Source organism: Leishmania infantum, chromosome 33 (genome assembly GCF_000002875.2).
Source record: "Leishmania infantum JPCM5 genome chromosome 33".
NCBI classification, from domain to species: Eukaryota; Euglenozoa; class Kinetoplastea; order Trypanosomatida; family Trypanosomatidae; genus Leishmania; species Leishmania infantum.
In genome coordinates this window covers 29,472-45,746 of record NC_009417.2, presented here as the reverse complement: position 1 = coordinate 45,746, position 16,275 = coordinate 29,472, and the positions used below count along the sequence as shown (strand labels likewise).

At 57.5% G+C, this 16,275-nt stretch overlaps 7 protein-coding genes across 7 annotated transcripts; all 7 read left to right on the top strand.

Moving 5' to 3' along the window:
- Nucleotides 1–1,072: 1,072 nt before the first annotated feature.
- LINJ_33_0190 (hypothetical protein, unknown function) lies at nt 1,073–1,555 on the top strand (the record flags this gene model as incomplete). Its single annotated transcript, XM_001468066.1, has 1 exon — nt 1,073–1,555. One exon carries the CDS (start codon nt 1,073–1,075, stop codon nt 1,553–1,555), a length of 483 nt encoding a protein of 160 aa, XP_001468103.1.
- Nucleotides 1,556–3,173: 1,618 nt separating this feature from the next.
- Nucleotides 3,174–4,097, top strand: LINJ_33_0180 (conserved hypothetical protein; the record flags this gene model as incomplete). Its single annotated transcript, XM_001468065.1, has 1 exon — nt 3,174–4,097. The coding sequence occupies one exon, from the start codon at nt 3,174–3,176 to the stop codon at nt 4,095–4,097; it is 924 nt and encodes a 307-aa protein (XP_001468102.1).
- A 2,534-nt stretch (nt 4,098–6,631) lies between these two features.
- On the top strand, nt 6,632–7,648 carry LINJ_33_0170 (hypothetical protein, unknown function; the record flags this gene model as incomplete). Its single annotated transcript, XM_001468064.1, has 1 exon — nt 6,632–7,648. The coding sequence occupies one exon, from the start codon at nt 6,632–6,634 to the stop codon at nt 7,646–7,648; it is 1,017 nt and encodes a 338-aa protein (XP_001468101.1).
- A 1,967-nt stretch (nt 7,649–9,615) lies between these two features.
- Nucleotides 9,616–10,455, top strand: LINJ_33_0160 (conserved hypothetical protein; the record flags this gene model as incomplete). The annotated part of the gene is made up of 1 exon (XM_001468063.1): nt 9,616–10,455. One exon carries the CDS (start codon nt 9,616–9,618, stop codon nt 10,453–10,455), a length of 840 nt encoding a protein of 279 aa, XP_001468100.1.
- A 774-nt stretch (nt 10,456–11,229) lies between these two features.
- Nucleotides 11,230–12,456, top strand: LINJ_33_0150 (hypothetical protein, unknown function; the record flags this gene model as incomplete). The annotated part of the gene is made up of 1 exon (XM_001468062.1): nt 11,230–12,456. The coding sequence occupies one exon, from the start codon at nt 11,230–11,232 to the stop codon at nt 12,454–12,456; it is 1,227 nt and encodes a 408-aa protein (XP_001468099.1).
- Nucleotides 12,457–13,279: 823 nt separating this feature from the next.
- LINJ_33_0140 (putative trans-splicing factor) lies at nt 13,280–14,305 on the top strand (the record flags this gene model as incomplete). The annotated part of the gene is made up of 1 exon (XM_001468061.1): nt 13,280–14,305. One exon carries the CDS (start codon nt 13,280–13,282, stop codon nt 14,303–14,305), a length of 1,026 nt encoding a protein of 341 aa, XP_001468098.1.
- Nucleotides 14,306–14,897: 592 nt separating this feature from the next.
- On the top strand, nt 14,898–15,998 carry LINJ_33_0130 (conserved hypothetical protein; the record flags this gene model as incomplete). The annotated part of the gene is made up of 1 exon (XM_001468060.1): nt 14,898–15,998. The coding sequence occupies one exon, from the start codon at nt 14,898–14,900 to the stop codon at nt 15,996–15,998; it is 1,101 nt and encodes a 366-aa protein (XP_001468097.1).
- Nucleotides 15,999–16,275: the final 277 nt, after the last annotated feature.

Sequence of the window (16,275 nt, the reverse complement as noted above, 5' to 3'; positions counted from 1 at the left end):
GCCCAGAACGTCTTCCTTGTCCGCGTACGGTCGAATAGGCGAAAACGGAGCTGTGAACTGACGGCGGCAGACGTGCGCTGCGGCACATGTGCTGGCGAGCTGACGAACGCCAATTTCGGCTTTGCTGAGAAAGGTGAGTGGCGTTATGGGTGTTTACCTGCAACAGGACTTTCACTGCAGCGTTCCACGGGAGGTATGCGGTGATGCGCTCTTTTTCTCAGATTCTCAATGTGATAAGCCGTGGAACTACACTGGCACTGCTTGCAGAGAGCCCTCGTTAGTGCCGGAGTAGCGCGCACGGTGCGTCCCAGTGTGGTGGAGCTTGCTGCACGACTGGAAGCAGAGTAACACGCTGGCGTAGGTGATGCAGGAGCCACGGAGCTTTCGCAGCTGCAAAGGCGTGAGCGGTCTGCTCTGTTTTACCCGGTGCGCCGCAGCGTTGTGAAGGATGCGATGCGAAATGTTGTGTGCTGCGTTTCGTGAATAACGGCGGAGAAGTGTATGGGCGCAGTGGATCTTCCCCTGCTCTCCATTGTTGACGCCACGGTGGGCTGAGACTCGTCTTCTCCACCGAGAAACTGCTCGTGCACGTACACGCGATCCTTGCTAGCGACACCTACACTGCGTACAACACCCCACAGCGAAACGTACGGGCACCTAGCCAATGCCCGCGGGACAGCTTCATTCGATTGCGGGGGGGGCAAGGTGCCGTTGCCGGGGAGACATTGACCACTCTGAGGCTCGACTGAATGCGATGCACTGCTGACGCTGAAGTGCTGCGGACAATCAATTTCCTGCCCCCTCCCCCCTTGTCCCTTATCACTTCTGCAACAAGGGCTCTGCCTCACCGCTGGCGAGGCTATACGTGGATGTGACAGTGCAGCGGCGTACCTCCGACTCTATCTGTCCAAGGAGGTCGTGCCTTCTACCCTGTTGCTTTCCCTCTTCACCGTGCGACCTCTCCGGAACTGTTTACACTGCCGCAACTCAAAAGGCGACTGTGCGCGGCACTGACGCGTCTCCACAGCGTTCATTGGAGGAGGAGGCCTACGAACAGCTGGAGTGGGCTTTCATGCGGTTGCGGCTTTCCAGCTTGCCTAACATCATGCACAGGGACTGGGCGCGACTTCGTCTCTCTCTCTCTCTACGCAACACAGAGCGGACTCTGTGCGGCAGCATTGCGCACAATGGTCTGCCGACGCGCGAGCTATCTGGCATGCACTTTACCACTGAGCACATCGTCTCTCTGTTGTTGTTCCACGTAGCTTACCTGCAGTTGGTGCCGCAGCCCGTCACGGGCGAGGACGCGACCGTGCTTGGCTCAGTCTTCTGGTTCGCAACCGTCTACGCGATGCTGCAGCACTACACTACCTTCTTCCTGGAGGATTGCCGATCGCCGGTGCGCCTCTTGGCGGCGTTGTGCGCTCTACCGTCTTTCAAGTCCGACAGCGACGCGCGCAGTGGGCCACACAGCCGCCCGCTCTTCCTCGGGGAGCCGAGACCACTACGCAGCAGACTTGTTAGCGGTGTTGCCGGTCAACAACGCGACGCCTGAACTTGATGCCTTTCCGGTGCAGCGGGCTATCACTCGCGCCTGTGTCTCGGTGCCTTGTGTGAAGGCATTGGCGCAGTCATGCGGCAAAGCAGGAACGCGCGAGACCTACGGGAGGGTCGCCTTCGGCGTGGAGCCGAAAAAGCTGCGAGCCGTCCGTCGGATGCAGTCGAATGTGGGGTGCGGCCAGGGAGGGCAGTACACCGGTCCTTTATCATCCCTTAGCCGCGGCTAGCCGTGCTTGATGCCACCGTCGGCGGAGCATTGTAAGCTCACTTCAGCCGCCCCTGGCTGCCTAGGATTTGAGCGCAACATGTTCGCCGGCGAGTCGTGAGACTACGCTACCGCTGCCTCTTGCGGGTTGTGAACAAGAGCCTGTACAGTAGTACTTCGTGTGGCCTCGTGTGGGGAAGAGAGACGTACAGCTCCCCCTTGAATGACCGTGCACAAGGAATGGAGACACATATGTACATGTCAGTGCTCCTGCGCGTCTAGAGGCAGCGGCGCAACGCGGGAGGCAGGCGGCAACACCTCGTGTGGTTTACCACGTGGGGTGGTGACAGTGTATGGCGCTGTATATTCGAGCAGCTGTGCGCGCACTAACGCCCTAACGCGGATCTCCGCTTCAGCCTTAACACCCTGCGCGCCACACCTCGAAGTGGGCCGCTTACAGTGGAAGAGGTGCACCGCGGCTGCTATCCTTTTATGCCGAAGCCGCCACAGGTTTACTGCGGCGCACCTACGAGTGATTGCGGAGAGGGCAACCATCGTCGGATCCGGTGTCTCTCAACTTCACACCGCAGCCGCGGGCCGCCGCAGCGGCCTCTTACTTGGCCATCGAGGTTTTTCCGTTTATCGACGCGACGCCGAGGTGACCGAGAGGGAGTGTGAGGTGACGCAGGCACCTGACAACGGCACTGCGTCTTGCAGGGTAACCGAAAGCGCGCTTTTTCACTCTACGGGAGTGGGTACGGCCACTTGGGGATGACAGAGTTTCTTGTCACCTTCGACGCCTCGACGGACACATTTCGCGCAAAGATGGGATGAGGCATGCGAAAAAAGAGCGGCTGCCCCCTTCTTCCTAATCCTCATCTTACCTTTGTTCACACATACACAGACACAAACACAGACACACACACACACACACACACACAGAGGCATGGCCCGAAATTGATCTGCCTCTCTCCACCTTGGACGTCGAGCGCGCTGTAGCCGTGCCGACATTTGCCTCTTGGCTGTGCTTCTTTGCATTGGCTGCTTCTAGGCAACCTTTGCCGGCTATCGTCTGTGCGCATACATGCTCAACGTTGCTGGGACTGACGCCTGCGACCACGGGAGCGCCGTCACTGTCACCTGGTGAAGTGGCTACTTTAAGTCGCTCCGTTGTGTTGTTTGATCGTCATAACGCGGTTGTAAACACGTTATGATATTACTCTGCCTCACCATCCATGTCCCGCTCTTTGTCGTGCGCTTTTTTTCTCCCTCTCTCCTCACGTTTCTACGCCCACGCTTGCACCCCACCTTGTAGGGCTTGCATGCTGTATGTATGCGCAACTGCGTAACTTTATTTTTCCAGGTTTCATTGCGTCCTGCACGAATCTGTTTTTTTTTTCACCTTCGAATGAGCATCTTAGATAGCGCTCGTCTGCTCACGGAGGAGGGAGAGCCGAATGCCCTCGCTTCGGGTGTTTCCATGGAGGTTGAGGAAAACGACGACATCGACTGGGTGAACGATGTGTACAGGCAACTAAACGGTGCCCCGAATTTCAACCAAAGCACGTGGTGGCAGCGTCTCAACAAGTACCGCGCCCTCGTCGGCCTTTTTTCAGGCGTTCTCAGCCTCTTCGGAGCGGGCGTTCTTGTGTGGTTCTCCAGCTGCTTCTCTGCTTTTTCGTCGTTTCGCGCAACCTGCACCACGAGCGGTATGCTCGTGCTCGCCGCTGGTATTCTTATCCTTGCGACCGGCGTACTCGGCTGCGTCGCCAGCTGCTGCTGCAAACGCTCTTCCCTTTTGATGTTCCTTGCCGCGCTGTTCTTCTCGTACGCACTTGTGTGTGGGACGTTTGTGACCTACATGACCTATGCTCGTTTTCACGATCTCAATGGGCTGCAGGCAGTGTGGGCAAAGATGGTGGCGGCGGAGCCTGGTGTTGTGTGCGACATAGAGAATAAGCTCGAGTGCTCCGGTTTCAAGAAAGGGCAGTGCTGCCGTGGCGCTGCTCTGGACGAAGTCCCGCTTCGAGGTGCCGTTATGGTGCCTACTGCTTGCTATCTCGAGGCCGCCAACGGAACCACGTTCGACATCGACACGCGCGAGAAGGTGGAGTGGCCGCACACCATGTGTGCCTCGCGTTGCTCGACTGAGAACGCTAAGTATGATCAGACATGTGAGGCAGTGCTGACGTCGTTGCTGAGATCCAGGTTTTACTTTTTAATGTTTTTGCCGTCGTCATGCACCCTTTTCTTTCTTATTCTCAGCGGCATAACCATGGCGAGTGTACGATGGAAGCCGCGCATTGACAATCGTATGCTGCACCGCTTCTAAAGCGCCGGCCTTCCCTCCCTCGTTGACCACCTTCCTCCCTCATTACCGCTACGGCCCAGCGCGATCTCACTGTGGTGCACACCCACGTTAGCCGGCAGATGTAAATGGGTGTGCCTCCATATCCAGGGGAAGGGCAGGATCTGCATTGTTGGATCTTGCGCGCTGTCGAGGAGTACAGAGGGCAGGCAGCGTGATGCGCACGCGCGCGTTCATCGCGTTCTTTTTTTTTATTCGTAGGCTAATACTGCCGCTCGATCCCGTTTCTGTCAGACCTGCTTTGCTGGTCCCCTGCTTGCTTACTCCCCGGAAGGCTGAGCGCTTTGCCCTCACCGGCGACATCGAGAAACGAAACGAAGAACGGGTGCCGAAAGACGCAGGAGGAAAGGCGAAGAAGTGGAGTTGGCATCGCTCCAGACAATGCACTGGTACATTGCCAACTCCTCGTGCGCAAATGCTGTCCAGCAGCAACCGCGACAACGCAGTTGTCGTGCAATGGGAGCACCGATGTCTGCAACGGTACCCCAACACAGCATCTTCATCGACTAAATCAGAACAAAACGAGAAGGAAAGCAGCAGATGTGCACAGAGGAGCGACTCTGCTGTTTGGTTGCAGTGCGCCGCCGCCTCGCCCTCCGCACACCAGGTCTTGTAGGATGACGTAGTGAATGCAAGGGTGAACGCCAATGCTCTCCGTCGCGCACCGCGTCTTCTTCCGCACGGTGCGTTATCGATGTAGTTACTCCCCTTATTGCAGTGCAATCTGTTTCCTCAACCTCTCGCCTCTCTCTACTTTCCTTTTGATAGCCCTTCGTTGCTCTTCGCGTGTACCGGCGCTGTAAGAGGGCCACACATCTCGTACAAGTGTGTTGCCGCCACCGTGTCTCGTGAGTCTCTTTTCGTTTTGGCGTATTGCCTCTGCTCAACACTGTTCTCCGTGCATTGCCGGTGGTGCGCGCCAGCAAGAGAAGTATAGTTGATTGTGTAGCCTGCGTAGCCGCACCGAGTCTGCGACATTAGGCGAGAAGCTCGCGAGAGTTGCAGAGCTGCTTGGCATACCACGTCGTCGTCGTCGTCGTGCTGCCATCTGCTTGGCCTGTGCGCCTCACCTGTTGTTTCTTCATTTGTGTTCTTCCTCCGTGCTGCCATATCCCTCGACTGATTATAAGCGTGGAAGTTTTACTGGTCTAATCACAGTTTCTCTTTCTTCTGGCTCTTTCCGTGGCGTCACCAGGAAGGCGTGATACCTATTTCTCTACGTCGCACTGAGAACACGCGCTTTTAATGCGCTGGTGCACATCTCTACAAGCCCGCTGTCCCACCCCCTTCTCCGTCTCGTATGCTTCTCACCTCCCTTTGCCTTTGCGTAGAGGCTTCCCTCCCCTTCGTTCCTATTCTAGCTCCGTCCGCGTTGGTGTTTCACCTTCTCTTCTGATTTTTTTTTCCCGGTCCCCATTGCCTAGTCGAATTCGCTCTTTCTTACCCATTGGCTGCACCATAGTGTTTGCACCCTTCCCACTAAAGGCGGGGTCTCCACCACGACCGAGTCAGCACATTTGAGAAAAGAATCAATCTGCGCCTCAGTCGACCCGACGCAACTGGACACCCGGCTCTCATTCTCTCCTCCTCCTTCCCCTCCATCGCCTACACGCGCACGCACCGCGGTGCTGAGTTGAGCATTCATTTTTTTTGTCTGCTTTCGCGTGTGCCTCCCTCTTCAGTGTTTCTCTTCTCTGGTTTTGTGCTCTGATTCCTGTAACTCATCACGCGTCTCTTTCTGCACTGATATCTTCTCGCCTCCCTCCCTCCCTCCCCTCATTCTTCTTCTTCCCTTTCATCCCTTCTCCCCTGCTGTTATCACATCATTGCCGCTCGTCCCCGTTTAGGGTTTGGTCGGACCCTTTCCTGTGACTCGCGCTCCAGCTCACAAAGGACTCTTTGTATTTCTTTTTTTTTTCGACTGCGTCTCTACGGTTGCTGTGTCTGCGCGCGTTGTTGTTGTCGCACCGGACTTGTGGAAGAGCGCCCTGCTCTGTTACTAGGCGAAGGGAAGGAAAACGCTGTACAGGGATCCATCGACCTTGCATTCCGTTTTCACCTGCCTCAGGTCTGCTGTCTTTTTCCTGTGCCACTCTTGTTTTTCCCTTCTTCGCTTGCGGCGGGGGCCGTTGTCGCTCTCTCTCTTTCCCACCTCTTTGTGCGCCTCGAAAATGCCGACCGGAGACACCACTCGGGCACCCGGTGGGGAGGCGCGGCGACCTGGCATTTTAGCAAGCTCTTGGATTGACGTCATGAATAAGGAGGGCGACGTCGCCGTGGAAGTTCACGTCGCTGCGCCGTTACGTGCGCAGCGGAAGCCGGCGACGACGCCGTCAGTGCGCAGGGATGCTTCCGCCTCTGTGGCGACAGACATCGGTTATGCCGCCACTGACTCCTTCGCGTTCCCCACCTCTACAACGGCAGTACTATTCTCGTCGTTTCGCCTGCACTGGGCGCATTTTGTGCAGGCGTTTCAGTTCTCACTGACAGAGCCCGGCATGGCTCTTGTAGCGGCAGTGATTCTCTTCGCAATATCGTTTCTTGGGTGCATCACAGTCTTCTTCATTGCACCTTCTCTCACGACGTCTCTCGTTACACGCATAGAGAAATCGCTCGACGAAGTTGTCAGTGAGACGGAAATGAGCGCGCTGCCCACATCGTGGATGCCACATGTGGTGGGTATGGTGCAACACGGGTTGCAGGTGCTGCTCATACCTTCGGTGCTGGTAGGAGCAGCGGGTATGTGGGTTCTGGGCGATCCGGAGCGACGGCGGCCAGGCAAGTGGCTCATGGGCTACGGCCTGCTGGTGTTGGTCCACGGCTGCGTGCTTCTCTACTTTCTGCTCCGCGTTTTCTTGAGTGGGCAGCTGGGCGTGTGGCAGAACACGTCACTCCAGCTCTTTCACGACGTGTTGGAAAAGCTGGATGGCGAGGCGAGCCAGTGCCTCTGGGAGTACGCTTATCCTTGCTCTGGTTTCAGCTCGTGCTGCGTGACCAACACATCTTCACTGAACGTGAGTGAGGAGGAGCTGATGTCGGATGAGGAGGTGTGGGGCTCCCTCTGCTTTGTCACGACGCAGAGTGGCAGAGCCGTGAAGCGGCGCCGCGACCGCGACAACAACGACTTTTTGGAAGACATCACGAAGATGGTGCAAGATCAGTGCGGAAAGATCACCGCGTACATTGACCTCACCGAGGACTACCCGCTCTACTCCACCGCCTGCGCACTTGCTAATAGGTCGATGAGAATTACACCGGCACACTCCACGACTTGCGAGGACTACATCATTGGCCACTTCTCTTCGACAATCGGGTTCGATATGTGTCTCCTTTTCGGCATGACGGTCTGCAGCCTCGTGGCCGGCATCGTCGCTCTCATCACAAATCATCAGCGGCCCCGCTCATCCGACTTTATGCCTTTGAATTCGCCTTCCTCGTCAACCAAAGAGAGCATCATGATGCTAAAGGGCGAATCCTCTGACGACTGTCGCGGGGCGAACCGCAAACGCAGCTGACGTGCCACACAAGGACTACCTGTTGTCGGAGTTCGAGGGACGCAAACTCTGGCTTAGGCCACGGTGAGCAATAGAAAGGGTTTTTCTTTTCACTAAACGTGACGAGACTTGCAGGAAAGGCGATTTCTCCGTCGCCCTCCCTTCTCACTGCCACTCTTCGGCGGCGGGGGGGGGCAATTGCAGCACCGAAGACGTCACCTCTGCGTGTCTGGGACCTCATTTAGCATTCTCTTGGGAAAACCGCCATCTCTTCTGCGGCAGAGCACTACTTGCGTTGGTCACCTACGCTTATTGATGCTTGGCTTCGGTACTGTCCTTTGACAATGAATGCGGTGCATGATGATATGGTGTCTGTGCAGCACTGCTCCCGTTAAAGCGATTCCGCTGGTTTCGTGTCGCATTCGCTTGACCTGATGATTTAGGACACCTCAGTGCGTGGTATCTCGGTGCTCAGTACACCCCTACTCGCTCTGTCGGCGCGGGGGAGGGAGTGGGGGCGGGGAAGCCAAGCAGCCCTCCCTTCCTGTGCCTGCGAAATGCCGAGCCCACCGCTGGTGATGACAGGGTGAAGCGCCTGCCGCCTAGGCAGGTGGGTGCGACGTATCACTGCGGATGTCGGTGGTCAGGTCCTGGACGGGGATGCGTCGGAGCGACCGGCGACAGAGAGCACGCTTGCGCCACCCATGCGATGGGCCGAGGTGCCAGCATGGCTCGAGTGCATCTCACGCGCCCCTCGCACTGCCTACTGGTTGGGGCAGCCTGGGCGTCACGCCGAGGTGTAGGGACGGGGGGGGGTGGTTGTGGTGGTGCACCCGGGGTGGCGACCGGCATGATGGGGGAGCGGCTATGAGGCGACCCGCGGAGCGGGGAGGGGTGGGCGCAGCTCGAGACGGGGGCCGTGCTGAGGTGGCTGGGTCGGGGCATTGCTTGCATGCGTGCGTGTCTCGGGCTGCTTCGCGCCAGGCGATGGGGCCTGTGGCACGCCGGGGGCCGAGCGGAGCTTGGCTCATGCTGTGTGGCAGCGAATGGACATGGACATCGAAAGCGAGATCTTTTGTACTGCGCTGGGTTGGTCTCGTTTTCCGTCTTTTCATGTATGAACCTGGTGTGATAACATGTGGAGAGGTGTTGAGTAGGCTGCAGTAAAGCCCCGTGGCCCCCTGTATACCTCTTGCGTGCTTCTCGGTTCCCCTTTCCTTGTCCGTTCTGTGCGGATGATTCCTTACGGCAAGGCGAGTGTGGTGAGTTGAACGGATGCCTTGAAGTGGCGAACCGTGAGCATATACTTTCTGTGAGACGAAAGGAAACCACGGAGTCAGAGAACTAGCGCCGGTGCACCTCTTTCGGGACCGATGCTTGCGCTTCGGACAAGGTGAGGCAAGGCGTATCACGGAGGTGGCGCGGTTGCCACGGCACGGAAAGAAAACTGGAGGGCGCTGAAAACGAAGAAAAAGTCCTACTTCTATGTTATGTACGCCGTTCTCTCTCTGTCACTCTCGGCGGCGTCACAGTTCTCGCGGGAAAGCGACTGCAGTTTTTGCCCTCTCTCTCTCTGTGCTCTTCACACCCTCGTTACAGGAGGGGGAAAACTACAGAGGCACGCATTCGAGCCCGCTCCGCGTGCAGGTATTCGAAGCCTTCTCTACTGGTATAACCTCTGTGCAGTAGCGAGCCCCACCGTCCCCTCTCCCAGTGCGCAGAAAGCACATGGATAAGTTGCTCGCGTCTCTCCCTGTTTAGGTGGTTTTTCGCTCATGACGACGACGGCAACTCTCACGCGTCAACCACGCCTCCTCACACTCGCACAACCTCTCTGTGCGATATCTATGTCGACTCCCACCCGCACTGGGGGCGACGCGTGCCAGCCGCGGGTTTATCTCAAGGTGAGCCGCAAGCGAGGCCGTGATGGGTTTGTTGAAGAGGCGGCACCGCCCACTCTCGTACGGGTGCAGTGGGACAGCGCGGAAATGGGCCCCTTGCCGCCAGTCCTGCACGCTACTCTTTCCTGTCGCACCAAGTTTATCTTTCGCCGTCTACGTCACTTGGGCGCGGAGCAGTCGACGGGAATGGCAAAGGCGCTGATGCCGCAGGTTTCTACGAATCGGCAGACGCGACCGTTCCGCTCGCCAGTGGAGCGTGTCACCGCGAGTGGGCAGTGCGTGGTAATCGAGTGCGGTGATGGTGTCTCTCGCGTAGACGACGGTGCTGCTGTGGTGGAGCTCTTTACTTTGGATTCTGAGGCGACGGAGGAGGATACCATGGTGGAGGCATTTGGCGAGTTCGCCATAACGGAAGACGATCTCGTCGGATGCACTCGAAGCAGTCTGAAGCGTGGCAGAGTCGAGGAAGACGAGGATCTCCCCTGCTACTTCCTCGCGCCACGGCGCTGCACCTGCAGCGTTGGCGGCCACAGCAGTGCGGATGCTAATTTGGTCTCGGCGTCTCCCTCGCGCTGGGGTGCGGTGGAAACGGATGCTGACGGAGCAATGTGGCGGCTCCTGCAGGAATACGATGAGCTGTTGTGCGTGGAGGCCATAGGTGATGCTACGGAGGACCTCTACTGTTACCCAGATCACCGTAAAGACGACGAGTTCGATAGCAACGCTGAGGACTTTTCGGGTAATGACTATCCGGACGACGCTGATGGCCGGAGTGGTGAGTCCGCGGAAAGGGCGGAGGACGAGGCGTCCGGCTCTTCCACAGGGCGGCGGCGAGGCCGCGTGGCATCGCGCAGCACATATGGCATGCTCTGTGAAGAGGGCTACAGTGAGCGAAGTCTCAGCAGCGGGTGGAACAGCGACGATTAAGATAGGAGTTGCAGTGCTTTCTTTTCGTTTCTCTTCGGCTCGTTGCGTATTCGCCGTGCGCAGCATCTGCTGCTTCCCACATCCATCTTTCGACGAACAGAAATGGAACACACAACGGCAAGTTACAGAATCCGTGCGGGCAGCGGTGAAGTAGGACAACATTTTGCATCGGAGTACCTCGGTCACCCGCATGTGCCGCTTGAGGCGCTTGAGTGGTAGATGCGGATAGAGTAGGGAGGGACCACGATGGCGATACAGAAAATCTCTTCCGAACCCTCTGCGTCTCCCCTTTCCGCTTCTGCTTCGTGTGTGTGTGTGTGTTTAATTGCACGTGTGCATCCGCAGCCGACACGCGTGGCGCCCATTGTTTGTGTGGCACTCGAGCGCTCGCTCGTTTTTTATCCTTTTATATTCCATTCTCGTATCTCCCTGTACCTTCTCTATTCTGACCGCGCACATACATCTGCACCTGTGTACATATATATACGTGTATGTATGCGTGTGTGTGTAGCTGCCGTGCCCTTCCCTGATCACTGCTGCTGCATACTCCCTCTCTTTCTCTGTCACAGAGCAACTGGAGATCTCGCGCGCTTTACATCGTTTTGAAACAATACTCGTTGGCCCGCATCCAGGCGAAGGGAGACGAAGGTGGCCCTCGACGCCTCTTTTTCCCTTCGAACATCGATTACAACTATATGTGCACGCGTGCTGAAACGGTATCCGTGTTACGTCCTTCGTTCTGCTCTTCCTAGCCCCCTTGTGCGACGTAGGAGGATGGCGAACGCGGTGGAGCCACCTGCTGGGGCCCCGGCACCCGTCTACAAGCTCCCTCAGCGCGATCTGTTTGACTTGGTGGCGACAAACGATGTCGCCTCTTTGCTGATTCTCGTGCGCGGCGACAACCCCTTCGACGTGAGCCCTGGCATGGAGCTCATCCGATACAAAATGAGCGTGCGGCGCTTCGCTAATATGGCGTGCGCCGAGAATGCATACGTGGTGTCAAATGCGGTCCCACAGGTCGAAACTGCGCAAATCCCGCGCATACGCGATGCGAGCGGCAACAGCGCCACTCACGTGGCCGCTAGCCTTGGTTTCTCTTGCATGGTAGATATTTTGGTCACTGAGTGTGGCTGCGCCGTGGACGAGTACAATGCAAGTGGTCTCACGCCGTTGCACCTGGCAGCGCTGCACGGCCACGTCGACTCTGCTCGCTTGCTTCGCGACCTAGGCGCCGATCCTCTGAATCCCACTTACTGCAACCCGCCCTCCTCAGCCGGGCGCAATCGTGGCTTCTGTGGTCGCACCACACTGTTTCTCGCCCACTTGAAGCAGCAAGCGGCTGTTGTAGCGCTTCTCCTTCCCCTCTACCACGAGTTTATCGCCACCACGTTTCGTGGCAAGACAGCGACAGAGGTCTGGAAGGCAGCTGCAACGGGGCAGGACGTGAAGTCTCTGTCGCTGCTTCTGGACGTTTTGGAGTGCCGTGGCACGGTGATTGGCGCCCTTCCTGTTTCCATCGACTTCGACGTGGAGGATGCGCTGTGGGAGGTGCTGCCGGCAGTGCTGGAGACGATTCTACCATCAAGTCGCCAAATGACGCTCTGCCAGTTTTTCTTGTTCGAGCGCCTTGTCCACCTCGGCTACGTTGATGAAACCACTGTCGTAGGTTCTTCGGACACCGTACTTGAGCGTGTTCTGAGCACAGCGCATGTGCGAGCGTGGCGTGCGCTGATAGAGCACGGGCTTGTACAGCCTCACAAGTGCAATCTCGATGCGGTGCACAGCAGCGAGCGCGGTGACGCAAGCGAAGCGGAGCTCCGCGCCCTGATTGAGGAAGCGAAGGCATACTTTAGCTACCAAGTCGCGAAGAAGTCCTATGCTGAGAAGGGGGACAGCCACAGACGACGGAGTACCTTGTTGAATCGCCGAAGCGTGTGGAAGCAGTTGCAAAACGATCTCAAGCAACTATCGCTGTCCCCTGCACGGTGCCCTCAATCGTAGGTGCCCCCAGCATCTTCGCGTGTCGACGCCTTGCTCTCTCGTATGCGGACGTGTGTGATTCAGCCGGGCTATCGATCCCTACGTGGTAACGTGTGCCTGCCTCTTTGCAGCTGAGGTCTTCTTTGCCTCTCTCTGATTTGATGTAGGATTTCCGGACGTTATCATGTACACTATGAGTCCTGCAAGTAGGCAGTCGAGAAGAACAACAGCGTAAAATGGACCTCTCCTCCGAAGTAGACACCGTCTCAGGTGCGGCGACGGCTTCCGATGTATTACCATGTTTTTGCCTTCTCTCTGTGGTAGTGGCCCCATTGGCTCATCTACCCACAGCGTAGGCATGCAGATTCCGAAGCGGTCGTGAAGGCTGGAGAGAGGCAATAGGCACACATTGCGATGCTGCTCGGTTCCTCTGGCGAAGGGGCTTTCCCTATCTTTTCCCTTGTACGCGTCGTCCGCCTGGTTGCCTCAAAAGCTGGCTGCTTTCCGGGCTGCAGGATGGATAGGCTTGCGCTACCGTGATGCTCTGCTGGCTCATAGTGTGATGTGTGTCATATATTTCTTTTTGCGAGCGGCGCTCTCGCCTGCTGTGTAACATTTGCTTCCGTCATTTCCCCTCGTTTCTGGTGATTTCCTGTTGTTCACACACACACACATATATATATATATATGCGATTGTTGAGGGTCAATTCTGGCGAAAGCACATACATGACAACAGAAGTTGAAGCATCGAACGACTTGCCCTTCTCGCACCGTGGCAAGTACTCTTCCCTCCCCTCTGCGCGCCGTGCTTGAGTCCGCGACTGCCTGACCCACTCTGATGAAGATGGACGAAGGCTTTGATGCACATGTGGCGACCGTCACCCTTGAAGAGATCCCGGCGTACGAGGAGCACGAGGTGACACTGCTGAGCGACGATGATGCGCTTCGGTACGATAGCGTTACGGAGGTCACAAAACTACTCCGCTCGTCCTACTTGAGTGGAATGCTACGTCGTTTGAGTGACTACGAGCAGACAACGGGTCGCGGCAAGAACTGCATTCCATCTGACGATCCCGAGTACCAGTACGTGTCCGACTGCAGCTCGTTGGTGCTGCGCATCGAGGTGGAGAAGAGTCGTGTGCACGTCTTTCTGCGTGCGCAGTACAGCATACGCTTCCCGGAGCTGGCCATGTTCTTCTCTGACAGCGTTCTCTACGCCAAAGTGGTCAAGATAATCCAAAACAGCGTCGACCTCAGCTCTGTCGTTGGGCAATTGGACGAGCTCATTCCGTCCCAGCTGCTGGTGGTGGTGGTGGCATGTGCCTCCACGACGTCTGGCCGCGATCTGTCTCCTGAGGAGTTGAGCCGTGTGCTGGAAGCGTGCGAGGAGCTTGAGAACCTCGAAATGGCTAAGCAAACGTTCCTCGAATACATCCAGTGCTCGATGCCGCTCATCTGCCCCAATCTGTGCGCCTTCCTCGGCACCGGCATCACGTCGCAGCTCTTCGCCATCTCGGGTAGCGTAGCAAAGCTGTCGATCATGGACCCCGCCGATTTGGCGAGGCTCGGCAGTCGACGCTCCAACGACAGCGGAATCGCAATAAAAACAACTGGGTTCCTTAGTAACTGCGACCTGGTAGCAAATCTGCCACCCCAGCTTCGGCCTAAAGCACTACGCTTGGTTTCACGCGTTACACTGACGCTTGCGCGCATTGACGCGAACCGGCGCGCCCCAACCAACTACGAAGGTGTCCGTGAGCGTCGTCTGGCGTGTAACCGTATGCGTGCTTGGCTGGACCCGCCAGTGCTGCGTGGCGCAGGGCACAACATGTACGAGCGCCGCGGTCGAAAGCGTCGGCGCACGAGCTAAGGTGGTGCTGGCGTGTTCGCAGAAGTCGAGATAAATAGTGTGCTAGACTGCACGCTGTGTTGCCGGCAAGCTCCTGCAGCGGCTTGCTTTGCTTTGTCGTTGTGCGTCTTGTTGCTCGCTTGTGCACGCCTGTTTTGCTGCCTGTCGCGCTTGTGCCCGAGGAATTCTGTCTTGGGCCAGACTTGCCACGAGTGCTGTCTTGAGGGCACGATAATCCACTAGCGTCTGAGGTGTTGGGCCACGCCGTCCCCTCTCCCACCCTTTGTCCCCGTTCCAACCACACAAAAGCGCAAAGGACAACAGAGAGAGAGAGCGGCGAGCGTCGTGCTGTGGCGCTCCTGCGCAGGTGTTGCATGTTTCCTTTCCCGCGCCTCATCGACCCTCCACCACTGCCCCTCTTCTCGCGCTGCCCCTTCTCTCCACTCTCTGCATCCCTCCATACCTCCGCCTCGAACCCCGCGAAAGGCATTTACTCTCCGCTACAGAGTGCACGGGGCAAATCTCCATCACCGTCGTGGGCTGCACGCACCTTTGCCGCTTCGCACAGACACAAGCACAGGCTTCCGTGTGCCGCTGTCCGACACTCATAAACATGGCTGTAGATGACATGGGAGCGGAGCTCTGGGCACTCGTGCACCATCTCTTTCGAAAATACCGCCGCGACCCACGGAAAGCTGTGCAAGAGCTGACGCTGCGCACCCACGCAGAGTGGACTCGCGAGCCTGGTGTACCGTTGCCCACAATCGCGCCGGATGTCAAGGAAAGTCCTTGGTATCACGAGATGTGTAGCCGCCGCGCATCTCTGCTGGAGCAATTGCATGCAAAACACAAGCGCGACATCGCCGACGCCCAGGAGCTAGTGTCGAGCTTGTATCCGGACGGCTGCAACCTCAGCGAGTACGCCGAGGCGCTCCGCACAAGTGCGGCACTTCTTCCCTGTCTTGTGCCATCTGAAACGATCGATCACCTCATTCAGAAAAGAGGCGCTGACTTTCAGGAGAAGGGACGGCACGAAGTGAGCCACGACGAGCTAGTGTCTGACGTCATCGAAGGTCTCATGATTAGAGTTCTCATACCGCGACAGTGGTGGTGCCGAGGGACGAGCTCCGTCGCGCGCGCCACAAGAACGGGCATCCAGAGCAACCCCCCGACACTCTACATCGAGTATGAGAGGCCGGCAGGTGTGCCGCACGTTCGCCGCATTCACCTGCGTACTAACCTGCGGCCTGACATGCCGACAGCGCAGCTAGCGCGGCGGCTCGCGAAGACGCATGAGGCGCTCCTCTCCGAGGCGCAATTTCAATCACTGCTCATACGATGCCAGCGCCTTCAAGGGCAGAGCCCTGCGTCGTCAGCGGCGAATGCACCTTCAACTGGCACGGTCGCATCAACGTTCGCTGCGGCATTGCTGCCAACGATAGCGAACACCGCCTCGCCCGACGCGCCCACAGCCCGCAGCAGCAAGCCGCAGAAGGCGGACTTGGGCCTTCTGTATCGCGACCCCGACGCTGCGCTGGAAAACGTTGACCTCAACGACGCCGATGAAGTTACGCTACAGGAGTTCAAGGAGGTCATGAATGAGCGCTTCAAAGCCAAAGTCGTGAAGCCTGGCGATCCGGGGTACGTGTACGACAAGCGTGTCGAAGTGTCGAAGCCCACGCAGAGTAGCGGGTGGGACGACGATTCTGATTAGAAGCGGTGCGAACAAGCACTGCTGCCGCATTCGAGATGCATCTGCGTGCCTTTGCACGTGAGTGTGCGTGTCTGTGTGTGTGTGTGTGTGTAGACGTCGTTGCCGATCTGTCCAGTGCTTGTTTTACGTGGGTCTTGATGAACTGGACACTCGCATGCTCCTCCGTCACAGCGGTTCCCAAGGCCCGAGACCATAGCCGCTGCGCCTAATCGACCGTCTCAAAGAGATTCGTTTCAGCTTGTATCGCCACTACCAAGACCACCATTGCCCAGCTGCT